The following is a 16,255-nucleotide window of genomic DNA, read 5'->3' as shown; positions in this document are numbered from 1 at the left end:
GTGAAGAGTTTTAAGGATCAGAGAAATGTGAGTTATTCTACTTGAGCGGGTCAGAATTCTCACTGCAGAGTTCTGGATCAACTGCAGGCAAGACAGCTCCTTCTTGTTAAGACATGAAAACAAACTGTTGCAATAGTCCAGACGTGAAGACACAAACGCATGAATTACAAGCTCCAGATCATGTTGTGACAAAATTTTCCTAAGTTTATAGATTTTTCTCAGTTGAAGGAAACAGTTTGGGTGGGATCAGCCATTATTCAGGCCTACCAGGCAGCAGGTGGATCTGATCCTAGCGAATTAGAGTCACATTTCACCCGTGGTGTGGCAGCTTCAGTGGCACTTTCGCGGAGTGTTTTCTTGGGCGCTTCTTGGGCGTCTACCTCAACCTTCGCGAGAGCCTATCACTTCGACGTGGCGACAGGATGTCGTTTTTTGAGCGATTCCGTCCCCCCGAGGCCCGCAGCCCTAGTAGATTTGGATCCTGGGCCGGCAGGGCCATAATGATGCTGCTGTCAGGAGCGGCGTCTAGCTGGGGGTACATTGATCCCATCGGGCTTCTCCTTGGGTTTAAACCAATAGGGAAGTGGTTAGAGGGTGGAGCACCAAATGACATAGAACCCCTGAGTTATCATCATAATCTCAGCTTATACAAATTGGTGTGAAGCCCTCTAACCTCGTCGCCCAGCAGTCGCCTTTCTCACTGGGTTTTCAGTTGGAGGATATGCGGCAGGGTATTTCCTGCCTTTATAGGAAGTGGGCTGCACCCTGCTGGATGGCCTTAAGACCTTAAGTTGGGTTACTTTCTCAGGGACAAGGCAGGGTCTCGAGGATAAACCAATGGCGAAGCGTTTAGAGGGCTTCGCACAAATTCGTACAACATGAGCTTATGATGATGACTCAGGGGTTTTATCAGCTCTTCAGTATCAGGAACTATAAAATACAACCACAAACAATCATTTTGATTCAGTTCAAAAATCGGTTTTGTTCATTTCAATTTGTTTGTGTTGGTACTTCCCTTGCGGTGTACGTACTAAAATATTGACCATTGACTTAGAATTGACGAGGTTGACCAGAAATTAGTACATTTTCACGGGTTATATTAGTCCATAACTTTATATTTATCACAGTAAAATGACAGGTATATCACTTGAATTGTCTTTAAATTTTTGGATACTGGTTTAATTTAAATCAATTAATCTTTTTAAATTTTAAACACATACCTAGACATATATTTCGCTTACACTGTGCTTTTTAACCAAACTAGCCCAACAGAAGCGCAACATCAGTAGCAATATGTTAAATTCATTACACAAAAGTTAAAACATACCTGCGGTGGTCATGTCTCTGTTTTCATAAAAGACGCCAAGCTTGTGTTGACACTGGGTAGCGATGTTTCTATACGAGACAAAAACATGACATAATAAAATAAACAAGTACAACTGTAGTACCTTGAGCTCTTGAAACAACCAGACAAAAACACTATAATACACTATAAAGTTAGAACAGCAAACACTTTGTCTTCTTGTCTAGGTTGAGTTGGAGTTTTTGCACATACATCCACTGGGAAATGTCAATCAGGAAGTATGATATTTGTTCACTTTAGACTCGGAAAACTCAAAAAGCAAAACATTTGTATGTATAAGCAAAGCATGAGCGCTAGTAACTGAGCCAAGGAAGTTTATAGATCATTTATAATAAAGGATTGTTCCACTGACTAGGAATAGAGAATGGAAAATGATGACAACAACACAACGGCATGAGAACGATACAAAACATAAGTACATGGTTAAGTAGGATGGTACTGAAACTAGGCACATTTGAGAGCTGTGAACCAGTGTCTGGCATGTTTTTGCAATAGGGTTTCTTATTGACAGCCGACGTTTATCTTTCTTAGCAAGTCGGCCTGCAGCAGCCTCTTTTTCATCTCCTGCTTTAGCCTTTCATGTGTCTTTGATGTTGTCTTTATTCTCCATGCAGAACTGCAACAGGCTCGTGTCCTCAGGAGCTTCAGGGATTAGCAGCAGCCGTTAAGTGAGAACTAACTTTACTCTTAATCAGTTCAGCTAAGCTTCATTTCATGTTGATCCATCCATGCATCTGTCTGTCCATTATTCCACCTGTCGGTCCATCCTTTTGTGTACCTATGATATTTTTCATACTCTGAAACCGTAAAATGTGAAACAAGCAATCCTGCAACACGCCTGGTCCATGACTGACTCGACATTTAAACCAGCAGTCAAACTAAATTGATTCAATTTGCAATGTTGGTATTTTGGTGGTTGTTTATGCCAGTAAGCAGCTTTCAAAGTTGGAGCTCTCAGACAGCCGTCTATTTCTGTCTATCCACCCACCCCTCTGCTCTTGTTGTGGAACATCATGTTCACCCCTCAGGTGTTCTGTAGCACCTGTTTGCCGTCACACATGTAGCTTTAAAATGTCCCACTCCTACATCAGCACCACATAATGCATTAAAAATCCTGTGCAGTGCCTGCGGACTGCCAAAGCTGCGATGTGTGTTTTCTCATCAACATTCGTTGGCAGCTTTGGCATCACGCCTGCTTGGCATTTTTGTGCACTTCTATTCTGGCGCAGTCTTCAACTAACTGCGAGGATGATTTGAAAGAAAATAGTTTCCTCGGATTCCTTCCTGACACAACACGCACTCCTATCATCCGTCTGAATTCCACCGTGACATTCTCTCAGCCGGGAAACATTGTGACGGACCGACATTTATATCTCAGGACGTCTTCATTGCTCCATCTGCAGATTGTCAGGAGGCAATAGCCGAAGAGCGTCTGTTTGTTTGGAGTAGTCTCTAATGTGAGTGTGTGCGATGTGTGTGTTAAAAAAGTATCCAAATGGCATTCAGTGTCTGAGCTGGGCCCAGCCTCGAGCTCCCCCGTCATAATGGAGCTCGTTCTGTGTGTGCGTGAGATAGCGGGCCATTTGCATAAGCCGCTGACACGTTGTTGTTGTGTGTGAGGAGTGTGTGTCTGAGCTAGAGCTGCATGCTTATCAGAAGTCAGCACTCTGACAGATCTTAAATCACAATGGGGTGAACACTCTGACAACCACGTTTCAATTTAAGGAGGGAAACACATCTTGTTGTTTTGAGTTCAACTCAAATGTATCAATATGAATGTTTCGTTTTCGATGTGTCTGCAGCTGAAGTAGCACATGAAGCTCTGGCCTCATTTACCACATGAAGAACAAAGATCAACCTCAGGTGAAGTTTCTTCACATTCATATAAGAATCAATGGCTGACACATGACTACTGCGTTGACACTTAAACGATCTTGTCCTTCAGACTCCTCACGCATCCCAGCTGGTTCTGTCAGACTCACATCCGCTGCTCTTACACACCTCTGTTGTCACAGTTACTAGACTCATCTGCTGTTTGTGAATGAACCCCTGCAGGACTATTCTTTGGCTTTTCACTCCACCACTTTAATTTTCAGCTAGTGTGCAGATGAGAGCTGTCATTGCAGTCCAAAGAGTGTGTACTGTAATGGAGCCCAACCAAAAACTACAGGTACTTTGCAAGTGCTGGATGTGAATAATGACAACTATACCAGAGTCAAATGAATCAAGTGTATTATTGAAGCAGGAGGTTTTCATTATGCCTTTTGTAAAGGTCCAAAAACATTTCTCGTAAAATGTAAATAAGAAAGTAAGGTTATTTGTAGTGCCTTTCTAGACCAGGGTCACAAAGCGCTTGAACGATCAAAACCAATACACAGTTAACAGGAGTCCCAGAAAATTAGGAAGAGGCCAGCACAAATAAAAATGTCTTAAGATGTTTCTTGAAGGAGTCAGTAGATCCATCAAGCGGAGAGAGAGAGTAAGATCATTCCAAAGCTTAGGGGCAACAGCCTGGAAGGATTTCTCTCCTCTGGTGCGGAAGGGTGTGCGAGGAACCATCAGTAGATTCTGATCCACAGACCTCAGAGCCCTTGCTGGGGTGTAAGGCTGGATCAGATCAGTGATGTAAGGAGGAGCCTTTTCATGAATAGCTCTGAAAGTAAGAACCAGAATTGTATGTGAGTTCTTCTACTAGAATGGGTCAGAATTCTAGCTGCAGAGTTTTGTATCAACTGCAGGTGAGACAGCTCCTTCTTGTTAAGACATGAAAACAAACTGTTGCAATAGTCCAGACGAGAAGAAACAAACACATAGATTACAAACTCCAGATCGTGTTGTGAAATCATTTTCCTAAGTTTAGAGATTTTTCTCAATTGAAGGAAACAGTTTCTGGTCAGTTTTCTGCAGTGTTGAACAAGAGACATGTCTTTATCAAAAACAACACCCAGGTTTCTCAGGCTTAGTTTGACAGACTGACCTAAGTCACCCAAGTACTGACTCAACCCTGGAACCTTATCATCAGAAGCAATAACCAGAGATTCAGTTTTGTGAAAACAATTGACTAAGCTCTTCAGCCTCTGGGGCTCAGTGGGATCAAATGATCCGAATGATTTTACCCAGAGGAATAAAGTACAGCAAAAATAATAAAGGACCCAGAACGGAACGTGGAGGGACTCCACATAACAGATCTGGTGATTCAGACCTTGATTGGCAGGCAGTACCACTTCATCCCTCAGTCTTCTCAGCAGGATCTGGTGATCAACTGTGTCAAAGGCTGAGGACAGATCCAAGAGAACCAGAACAGTGAATCATAACAGCCGGCATCATGATGTCACTGGACAAGCTCGCTCTGATCCAGGATAAAGACAGCTGCTCAGACACCACCTTCACCTTCTCTTGGACAAGAAGGGAAATCAGCCGGGTCTAAACCTGGCTTTTTGAGCGAAGTCTCCACAATGGCATGTTTAAAAGCATTGGGAAAATACCCAGTGGAAAGGGAGAGGTTCACCGTATTGGTAACCTAGGGGCCAATTGCACCGAACACTTTAATAAAGAGCCTACAGGGAATGACGTCATCTGAGCAAGAGGAGGGTTTCATCTTGCTTACCAGCGCCGAAATATCAGCCAGAGTTACAGCCTTAAAGAAGTCTAACAAGGTGGAAAAAGTCTCAGTGACAGCAGGACTTTCACACAAAAGGGGAGGGATTTTCTCTTTGATCAATTTAATTTTGTCAGTGAAAAATCTCAACAATGCATTGCTGTCAGCTTCACAGATGACAGGGGTGATTTGAGGAGCAGGAGACACAAGAGAATTAATCGTGTCAAACAACACTTTGGGGTTTTTCTTATTTTCTGCTACCAGTTTCCTGATGTAATCAGATCTAGCAGATTCCACCATCTCATTGTATGAAGACATCAGATCCCTGAGGTGAAGTCTGTGGAGTTTAGTGGACCTCCAGAGACGCTAAGTCTTTCAACAAAGTCTCTTCAGACTCAGGAGATCTTCATTTATCCAAGGGCACCGTTTTTTTCTGAATTGTCAAGTTTGATTTAACGGGTGCCACCTGATCCAGTTTTTGAACACAATGATTAGTGAAATAGTGAATCAAATTGTCCCCGTTAAGGCACTCATCGAAGAAAAGAGGGTCAAACATAGCCGAAAAATTGTCTGCAGTTTCGGCTGAGATGACACGCCTCTGAGACCTAACTTTCAAGGGCTTAGGTTCAGGGATGAAGTCCAGGTTAAACAAGACAAGAGAATGATCACTCAGATGGACATCATGTACAGATACATTAGAAATGTCCAGGCCAAGAGTAAAAACCAAGTCTAAAATGTGGCCTTTTTGATTAGTGGGTTTAGAGACATGTTACTCAAAATTAAAGGTCTCAGTTAAAGTTAAAAGTAATTTAGTAGAGTAATGTGTGACATCATCAACATGAAAATTAGAGTATCAAGAGTAACAACAGATTCCATTTGAATAATGGAAGATAAAAAGTCACTAAACGACTTTCAAGAAAACCGCCGCAGGACCATGCGGGAGGTAGATTGACACACAATGGAAAGGTCTTGTAGAACTAACCAAGATTATCTAGGACTCAAAAGATGTGAATTCCTGTCTGAATGAATGGTAGCAGCTGATGTGCTGATAAAGCTTTCAGAGCCCACTGGCAATCTCTAATGTGGATCATCTCTTGTTTTGAACGACTGGCCAGCTACTTAGCTCTAATCTGTGTTCAGTACAATGACTTATGAAACTTCATCAGTCCATCACTTGTACGTAATCATTAGATCACACAATTGTTAGCAGTGTTAACATGATCCTTACCGTGGTATTTTGCGATTAAATTTTGATTTCTAATTGATTTATATAATTGAAGTCATAGTGATTAGATCCTTTGAGCCTATCCAGATGCTTGTTTTGGTGACGTTTACTGTAAAAAATAAGCCTGTATGCTAGTGAGAAAGTGAAGGTTTTTCTGAAGGTCTGTGGTTGAAGAAAGGTTGTGGACCCGTGCTGTGGATGACTATCAATGATTGTGTACATTTGGCATATCTTTCCATGTGTTTGTATGTGAGAGGTCAGAAAGAAAAGTGTTGACAGGAGCGTTTAACCAATAAGGATTTATTGTCACAAGCACAGTTTGTTACACAAAAATAATGACACATTTACACAGTTTATACAAGTCTAGAACTGAGTGTACAAGGACCAGACTAACTAAATATCCATTGTTAAATATGTACTCACATTGCACACAATAGTATTAAGAGCTACACAAATAAAACACGTACCATGTGAAAGTAACACAAGTGGACAAGAAAATCACTTTATTTACAAAAACATTGGATATCTTTAGCAAAAGTCTCCTCGCAGTCTACTCCCTTCCAACTGTCAGACCTCATACAATCTGTCATGAGAAAGCTTCCTGCTAAGAAAACATACTCATAGTTGAAAAGATTATAAAGTAATAAAGTCAAATAGCAAGAGCTGAAGAACACCAAAAGGACTAGTATTAAATACTGCGTTGCTCGACGGATATGGCGGTTTCTCCCTTTTTCAAGCAGACTGGTGAGATTAGCAGTTATGAAGTGCACTTTGAGCTGTTAGCTTAGCAACTGCCGGAATGACAGTTTTCTGTGATTCAAAGTACCATTTTCTGGAGTGTGAAGTCTACATGGGAAGGTTGATGAGGCGGCTGTTGTCGATGATGATGTGCAAGAGGCGGCACGGCGTGAGTCTGTCCTGTCACCACAGGTGGTTGGCCATTTCCCGTTCCACGCAGACACAAGTGAATTTCTGTCACCATGGACATCAGTAAAGAACTGGGATACACCAAAATGTCTTCATAATCCACCTCTGTGCACTTGTGACACTTAACTTACATTTTGACCTGGAACAAACTCTACTGGGGCAGGTCAGTCGCAATGTCAGAGGAAGACAAAGTGTGAAACACAACTTGGACTCTTTGGTGGTTTGATCAAACAGCTGAGAAGAGCAGAGGTCAATGCTGACAAGGTGACATGTCTGACACACATAGCTAAGATAAGAAAATGCTTTGTCTCTTAAACTGTACAATGTATCCTCGTCGAGAAGATATGGGTGATGTCCGAAAATCTGAAGGTCGACATTTGACTCACAGCCAAACTAGGTGAGCAACAACTAACAGACTTGTTGCACTGATGATCCACCTGAGCTCACATCTCATGACCTCTGATAATACAGATGATGCAACTATGAATGATGAAAATCAAATGGTTTAATAGAAGTTTGTCATCCTTCCATAACACTGTAGAAGTTCCTCTTCTAATAACAAGACAGTGCAAGAGTGCTACACAACAGCAGCTGAGCTCAAGACAGATAATTACTTGAAGTGTATATTGAAATGAAGTTAAATAAGACTTTCTATTCGAGCAGCATCACAAAACACATTCCTTCTCTACTAGTCCTCAGAAATGACCAACCTCCCGTGATTACACATGGCTCATGAATGTTCCCTTCTGCACCGTTTGACTTCATCAGCATGCTACAGAGCGTGGCAGTGACACATGCTGACAAAGGAAGAGTCCACAGAGATGAGGTACAGACACATCCTGCTCAGCACCACTGGCTGAGTGTGTGTGCACGAGTATTGCTGAACCGGTCACGATGAGGCAGAATGAGCAGTGAGAGCATCAGTCCAGTTCATCCAGGATAGTGGAAAAGACACAACGCAGTGGGAGGAGGGGGTCACTCGGAGAAGGGGGGGAACATGCCGAGGTCGGCAAAGTCTTCAATATTGTAGTTGGCTGTTCCTTGGGTGGGATCACCAGCCATGGGCAGCATGTCCTGCACAGACACAGAGAGGATTAGAGTGGCTTTTTACAAACATACGTGTTTAAGTATTTGGGCGCATGTGTTGTACCTGGAAGACTTCAGTCTGGCTGGGGTTGGGGTGTGTGTGCTGTTCTCCAGCCTGCTGGGAGTGGTGCTGGTTCTGCCACTGTGACCAGACTTCACTGGGGCGTCCCTGGAACTGAGCCCCGCTCTGACTGCCCTCTCCTGACACATCTGCACACACACAATCATGTAAACAATGATTGAAACAAAAGCTCTTCCACACTTGTGTGGTCGTCTTGTCAACGTGGTTGTGGTGGAAATATTTGTCGTTTTGTTGACTGGCTGCAGAAGTATCAGACGCAGTTTTAAAAAACATATCCTTAGGCAAAACATCCAAATTGAGAGTGACAATTAACACAGCGATGTGGAAAAAATGCAGCTGAGACCAAAACCTCCAATCCACCAGAGACCTGGAGAAATGTTCCGACCACAGAACACCAAGTTCAGCCATCTTCTCAAAAGTCATTCTCATGTTAGTAGTTTAGTAAAGTGACAACAAATGCAGGTATTAAGGATGTGAGGCTGAAATGACCACTTGTCACTCGTCTCCACCACAGAAAAACAAGTTTGGTTTGAAAAAAACACCAGAACACAAACACACCAGCCCAACATTGAGTATACACAACACAGAAACAGACTAACCATCTTAACACTGAAACACACAACACAGAAACACACACAAACCAAACGTATAATCACGTAAACACGTATACAAAAATACAAAAATCAACCACATTGATAAAGAAAACCCACACACACACAAACTAACAATCTTAACACAGACACACAACACAAAAACATACATATATCAACCACCTAAACAGAGTAACAAAAGTCGCACACAGGAAACAGCGAGATACAACAGCATTCTAACATGACTTAAGTGCAAGCAGTGACAGAGGCATCAAATTCTGTTTTATCATTGACATGTGGCATCAAAGAGTAGAGATGGACAACACATTTGTCATACACTGATAATATAACAGGCCCCAGAATCATATAAACATATATTTATTCTTCATCAGTGTTGATATCTGATTCATGCTGACGCCAGTGCAGAAGTGACTGTTTGAGTTCAACTACTACCAGACTGTTATTGCAGATGTCTGCTATGCATGGAGCAAATGACCCGTCCACCGATTGCTCCCGCACATCAAACGTAAGGTTGTTTTTGGTCAGAAGCAAAAGCAGACTTCATGTTGTTCTTCTCACACATCCTCATGACTCACCACACAAAGTGACATTTGTTTGTGCTGGATCATCTGTTCGACAGCCTTTGTTTGATCCCCTATGAATGTTAGACCACGTAATGATAGGAACTTCTTAGGGTGGCGCTCTCTTCACATGCAGAATCCTGCTCATGATGATGGTGATGTGGTCTCACATAAAGTCCTCCAAATATCATCACAGTTCCATACTAATTCCTACTCCAACTATAGAAATATATCTTGAAATCAACACTGTTGACTTTATTGGAACTGTTTATTTTGACTTTAACTTTGATGGGAGATTAGGTGTAACACGCGAGGATGCAACGGATGAATAGAAATTCATAGAGAATTTCAAGCATCATGAAAATTTATGCTTCATCCAAAAATAAAAAATAGTATAAGCGCCAGAAGAAATGTGATGACACAGACCAAAGAAAGATAAGATTTATGCCAAATTTCAATTTGACCTGCTATTTTTTTTTAATATAATATTTTAATCTATCATGTTTTCTATTAACCCGTGTAGTATCTCAGGGTTAAGCTGACGTGGAAAACTGTAAAAAAAAAAATCTACTGCACCAAGTCAGTACTTTTCTTTATTTTTATATTTTTGACCACTGAATAGTCCAAAAAGTCCAAATATGTATGTGTAGTGGGTGGACTCTGAGGCTTAAGGTCAATAAAAAACAAAATAATCAGCTCAATGAGATGAGTGTTGTCTTCAAGTACACATCCATGTGGATGAGGGAGTGAGGGACGGAGCTAATCTTATTTGAAACATTTTTTGTGCATTGAATAAATCCTGCAAGCCTGAAATGATTCCTAAATTGCAGGAAGAGCAAAGCCATTCTTCCCCACTTGTTTGCTTAATGTGTCTCTTTTACCCCTGCACACCACTTGTGTGTCGAGTGCTTACGCTCACAAAAGCACTTTAGAGTTAATGTAAAACTGTGACTAACTTCCTGTAAGTATCAAACCAGAGTTGTGGGAAGATTTTTCTGTGAGCTTTTACTGTAATTATGAACAAGAAAACCATAGGAAGTACTCTCCTCTACAGGTACACAAACTTAAATACAATATAAATAGTTTTTACTTATCTCCAACATGGTCAGAAAAGCAAACTTGAATTGGACTGCAGCACTCAGCAGCAAACAATATGTGAGTAGGCAAGCCTCTAAAATATTTCCATAAAGTTCACTTGGACACACAAGCTCTCTAAAGGACACATCAGACTAATGTGTGTGTTCATTAAAAGACCATCATGTTGCGCTCAGACATAGCTGGAAGACACAGAGCTAATGAGCTTTCACTGCTTGAACCCTCAGGCTCCTCCTCACAACCTCTTTGTGTTGATGCTGTTTTCAGATTCAGTATTAGAAAGTTGCAGTAATGGCAAGGATTTCAAGAGGTTGAAACTCACCAAAGGCTGTGCTGCGATTTGTCAGGCCTGAGTAGGCGTTCCCACTTGGAGAGGACGTGGCTGGCGATGACAGAGGACTGTAGGAGGCTGGGTCGGTCTGGTAGCTGTGGCCAGTGCTGATTCCAAATGGACTGGACTGAGCTTTACTGGACTGGAGAGGAACAAGAACTGTTAAGGCATCCATTTGAGATGGTTAATAATCAAAACAAACATTCCAAAACCTAAAAATGATTACGGTCCAATCCAGGTCAGTAGATGGTATTTCCGACTGTTCAAACACCACAGTTTGGAGTTAAATAAATTGCATTTAAAAAGACTAAGAGTGCTATGTAAAATGTACTATAATTTACTGAAACGTTTTTAGACAATGAAATATTAGTAATAGCTGTGACCCATGGTTATTCAGGAATTATTTTCTCGCACACTAAAAAGTGTGTACACCAGTGTTGCTGTGTTACCTGTCCAGTGAAGGGGGGTCTGTTGCCCGACCAGGCAACCTGTCCTGGATTGAGCTGTCTAGAGATCTGAGCTAAATTCTGATTTGATGAGCTTGAAGGCTGGATGTCGTTGACTCCTGGAACATGGATGACAGAGGAACTGTGGGCAGAGAGGTTTTTTGGTAAGGAAGAGAATGGAATAGAAAAACAATATATATTTTATGTTTTTATGTGCAGTTTAATTTTCATGTATTATCATGGTCATTAAGAATTGAAGCTGTCAGTGACGGCCACACTCACCCGAAGCTTTTAGCAGAATGACCCTGCTGGAAAGGTGAGGTCTGAGAGTAGAGCTGCTGTCCTCCAGCTGTGGACGAAGGGACCATCATCTTCTTCTCCCCAGCTGGACACAGTAAACCCAGTGTGAGAAAGTTCATAATAATGACAAAGAAACTGGTGTCATTCAGTTATCCCATTGTATTAAATGTATACCACAATGTAATGTGTTTAGCTTTGGAAATGAATTTAGTTAAAAACAATATTATTATATATATATTATATTATATATATATTATTATATATTATATATAATATATCATGTTATTTTTACTGTAGCAGAGTACAGACGACTACGGACACTGTTCTTCTCAATATCTTTAATCTCACAGTTATTTCTTTTATAAGCAATAAAGAAATAGGATTTGGAAATAATCACCTATTTTTCATTTAAGTCGTATTCATTTTGTCTACACATAATTTTGTTTAGGTTGTTTTCATTCTTACAGCCAGAGATGCCGGTGTACATCTCAGCAAAGCGAGGGTCTCTCTCCTGAGAGAACAGGGTGTCACTCTTGTCGATGTTCTTCCCAGTCTCATGGACTCCACTGCTCACACCTGCTACTGGCACCTAGACATGAAGAGAGATGAATCAATCCTACAGTTACTGTATCAACAAAACGGAATTATCTTCTGCTGGAAGCATGATGAAAATATTGATGTATCTGAACACGGAACTGTCCTCGACTCATCTCCCTTCAGGCAGCAGCCTCTTCACAATGATTATCTTCAGGTAAGCAGTAGCTAGTATATACAGTATGTGTTGCAGGCTTTGTCCATTCTTTTTCAATCAAGTGCACAATGTATAACACAGATTAATGATAACCTGTCCGTCACTTAATTTTTAAAATTGTAGTCGTTAATATTAATACATATATATAAGTTGAATGAATAAATGTTGTGGTTTACCTGAGAAAGGTCGTAGGCAGTCAGTCCATCTCTCTGGTGAACCTCCAGCTCCGCCTGCTGCTGCTGCTGAAGTTGTCTTAAAGACAGAAGACACTGTCAATCACAAGGCTTCCACTTCTGTTACACTCATTTTCCTGACACTGTCCAAAAATCTTCTCAAGCCAGTGAGGAGATTTGGCTTCTCTCTGCTGGCCCTATGTCCTTCCCAATGTTAGTCAGAAAAAGCTTAATTTTGGCAAACATAGGTTTCTCATTGAACTTGTTAAAAATTACTCTTGAATTAATCCAACAACCCGCTTGCCATCAGTCTTTATAGGTAATCTTTCAAGATTGATTGTAAAAAAAATATTGAAAAAAATAAACTCAACAACCTTGTCTACTTTAAACGGACATACTATCCTGCAGGAACTTTATCACACTTCACACTAGATCCTAGAAGACAGTGGAAGCATTGATGCCACTTCAACTGGACTAAAGTTTCAGATCCGACAGGGAATATTCTTCATATTGGAGAAAACCATTGAAAGAGGAAGGTTGTCTTGTAGTGGAATTTTTGACCACAAGTAACGACTGTTAACTGAACAGAATTTTATTAATTGATTTATTTATTATTTGGTCTGAGTGTGTGTGCACGTGTTGCTGAAGGTTTAACCATTAATGGATTTACATCATTTTAACGTCAATGTCAAGAATTACTCGTTAAACAAATGAAGCTAATTTACATCAAATGGAAGTCACATCATAACTTCAGAACATATGGCAGATGAGGGACTCAACAAAATGAGCCGTGAGCAGCCCTGGAGCTGCTGGTAGTGGAGCTTAGATAAAAGAGACAATGGATACATCCATAACAAATGAATATCCATCAATAATGAAAATCAAAACAATTAACATCCCATTTGCAAATAGACAGGTAAAGTGCAGTTTGCGTTGGCTGCTCTGAACATCATAATGATTTATGATGAAATGCATTGAAGTGCTCTTCCATCCCAATAATTATGTTATCTTTGTCTAAAAGTCACAAAGAAAAGCTAACACTGATTATCAACCGAAGCATAAAACCATTTATTAACCATTTTTGAATTCTGAAATGTATTACCCAAAGTGGGGCTTGTCTATGTGTGAAGCTGTTGTTTTAGTTTGTATTTGTTTTAATACCATCCATATTAAACCTAATATATTAAAGTTTATTTTCAAAAAGCTGAAAAAGAATGTAGATGAATCCCATGAGCACACAGGAGCTTTCTAAAACCTACACAGTAACTTGACTCTCTTTTTATTCAAAGAAAAAAAAGTTACCACGTTAGCACCACTAAAAGTGATGTGTCATAATGTCGGTACGGAGGCATTTTGCATCGATTTTATTTTGTAAGCCACAGCTGTTGATTTAGCTTAATTTGCAATAGCTGCCCTGTCTTAACTGATTGTGTTTGGGCACCGGATGTTTAGATTGCGTATGTGAGTGCCTTTCAAAACTATCACAAACACTCAAATCGCAACGTTTCCATTTTTGTGTGTAGCACAGTTTTTAGTAGGAAATCCATGTAATTTTTAGTAAAGAACAGAGATGTTAATGTGGATGTACAAGGAGGTTCAACTGTTTTCTGAGTCTTGTCTATCTAACGGAGAAGATACCTATACAAAATCACCAAATCATAGCTTTGGTAAACCTGCCTCTGTCCCAAATGTTTGGTGGGAGACACAACAAAACCATCCTAAAAATATTCATTCTCTTTCTTTCTTTTTTACAATTGACAGAAGTGCCAAGTGAATGATTAAAACCTACAATACATAAATCAGACCTACATTTATTGTCATATTTACATAGAATTCATATAAAATGTCGCCCATTCAATAAAAACAAAATGAGTATGATAACAACTTAGATGATTTAAATACTTCGACATAAACCATTGAACAATCAATGAGTCAATTTCTATATGCTCTCATCCTCTTCATTGACATATTTCTCACGACTGAAAAAAACGCTTTTTCACTTAAAGGGCAACTAATGTGTTGATTTAAGTGTCTCTTAAATATATGTTGAACCTCTATTGTACTCATCAGTATGAGTCTGTTTGTTCAAAATTCTCTTTTCATTGAAGTATTTTCATTAGAAAATCTACTTAAGCCCCGCCCACTGAAACCGCCTAGTACTTCCGGAGATGAACCCTCGTTTACCGTGACCATGCACACTTGTGAGGTAAAAGTAAACAGTATTAAAAAGTTGTTTCAATGAAGTGAATGGCAAAGTCAAAGACCAAGAGAAAAAAATGCTGTATTTTAAGAAGAATAAGGTGATTAAGTGAACTGACGTGTTCAGCCCCTTCACTCTCAGACAAAGAACAGCTTTTGTTGTGACCTCAAGGTCGAGCCACCAGTGTGTATGTCCCTGTATGCTGCTGCAGGGCAGCTCAAGATCCATTTAAAGCGTGACCAGGACATCACTTTTGAAGGCCGAAGCTAGCAGCAACAAGAAGGCTGCTGATGATACCTTGTCTGGGGCCTTAAGAGATTGTTACTGTAACAAGGCATGAATAAGTGAGGAAAGGAGCAGAGTCTATGCTTCAGCAAAACTATTCTATAATTGTGGCTGACTCCAAGTGGTGTTCTAATGATTATATGTTTGCAGAATGGGTCTGCTGTAATTTGTGAATTTCTATTTTGCTTCATATTTTTTTGGACTTCTTTTTATAAATTGTATTTTCTTTTAATTTTTGCGTAATGTCTAGTCTTTATTGTAGAGTTGACATTTTTGACATTATTTTTTGGCCTCCTGCCACCTCAGAAAGTTGAATACAGAAATGTGTCTCACTGAAATGGAAGTCTGTAAGCACATTGAGTAGATGAATAGGCATAAAAAAGTGCTAAGAGACAAACAGACACAGAAAACAGACATTAATTGATACTTTTATCTGCTTTACATTTCAGCCACAGCCCTCTCATCTGTTCTGATTTCATAGGCGACTCCAGCTTGATGGAAAAACAGTGCAGCTTGTTGTTTGTATTTTTGTTAACAAAAATCCATGTAATTAAATGATCATTTCTGATCTTCTTGTTGAACTGTCAACTTTTGAGTAACGCTTTTTCAGACATGTGTCACAAAATGTCCCAATAAAATGGATGTTTGCCCAACAACATCTTTGTTCGTCATTTAGAAAAACAACAAATATCAAGCAATGACATAAATAAAATAAATGAACTTAATTATAAGTGCTCTTAAGCAGAATATAATACGCATTTAATCATAAACAAATGTTCCACATCTGAAGTATATGTTTTCTACCAAATCGTTCATTTGTGTCTTCGACATCGCCAGTGGACTAAAGTGGTAGTATTAAGCCCGACGGGAGGAGGATGGATACCGATGAGGTAATGAATCAGATTGTGGAAAATGAAATATGATATGTGTTATGACGGCTTTGTAAATAACATAACTAACACCACAACAAGCGATATGTAGCATATTCACACCATCCCAAGAACTTTTACAGTGAAAATAAAAATCACAATTATTTTTAAGTTGATGTGTCATCACAAGTTATTTTAGTACAAAAATATTAAGGTACCCAAAACTACCCAGTGCTGATTTAATGAATAACTACAGGATAAGCAAAAAAAGAGTACAGAAAGCACTTTACTGATGCCTGGCTTAACAAGAAACATCTCTACATGAAAGTAAAGAAGTGGAAACACTGCTCCCT

At 40.0% G+C, this 16,255-nt stretch overlaps 1 protein-coding gene across 2 annotated transcripts in view; it reads right to left on the bottom strand.

Annotated features, from left to right (window-relative positions):
• Nucleotides 1-6,470: 6,470 nt before the first annotated feature.
• arnt2 (aryl hydrocarbon receptor nuclear translocator 2) overlaps nucleotides 6,471-16,255 on the bottom strand; it is a 39,174-nt gene continuing 29,389 nt past the window's right edge. For both annotated transcript variants that reach the window (XM_087785422.1, XM_087785423.1), the window contains 7 exons: nucleotides 12,552-12,627; nucleotides 12,090-12,213; nucleotides 11,607-11,709; nucleotides 11,328-11,466; nucleotides 10,870-11,020; nucleotides 8,264-8,409; nucleotides 6,471-8,187 (listed from right to left, as the gene is read on the bottom strand). In XM_087785422.1, coding sequence (XP_087641548.1) covers nucleotides 8,089-8,187; nucleotides 8,264-8,409; nucleotides 10,870-11,020; nucleotides 11,328-11,466; nucleotides 11,607-11,709; nucleotides 12,090-12,213; nucleotides 12,552-12,627 — 838 coding nt within the window. In that variant the 3' untranslated portion in view covers nucleotides 6,471-8,088. The remainder of the gene's footprint in view (nucleotides 8,188-8,263; nucleotides 8,410-10,869; nucleotides 11,021-11,327; nucleotides 11,467-11,606; nucleotides 11,710-12,089; nucleotides 12,214-12,551; nucleotides 12,628-16,255) is intronic.

Source organism: Callionymus lyra, chromosome 2, assembly GCF_982586985.1.
Source record: "Callionymus lyra chromosome 2, fCalLyr1.hap1.1, whole genome shotgun sequence".
NCBI lineage: Eukaryota > Metazoa > Chordata > Actinopteri > Syngnathiformes > Callionymidae > Callionymus > Callionymus lyra.
This window is presented reverse-complemented; position numbering and strand designations above follow the sequence as displayed.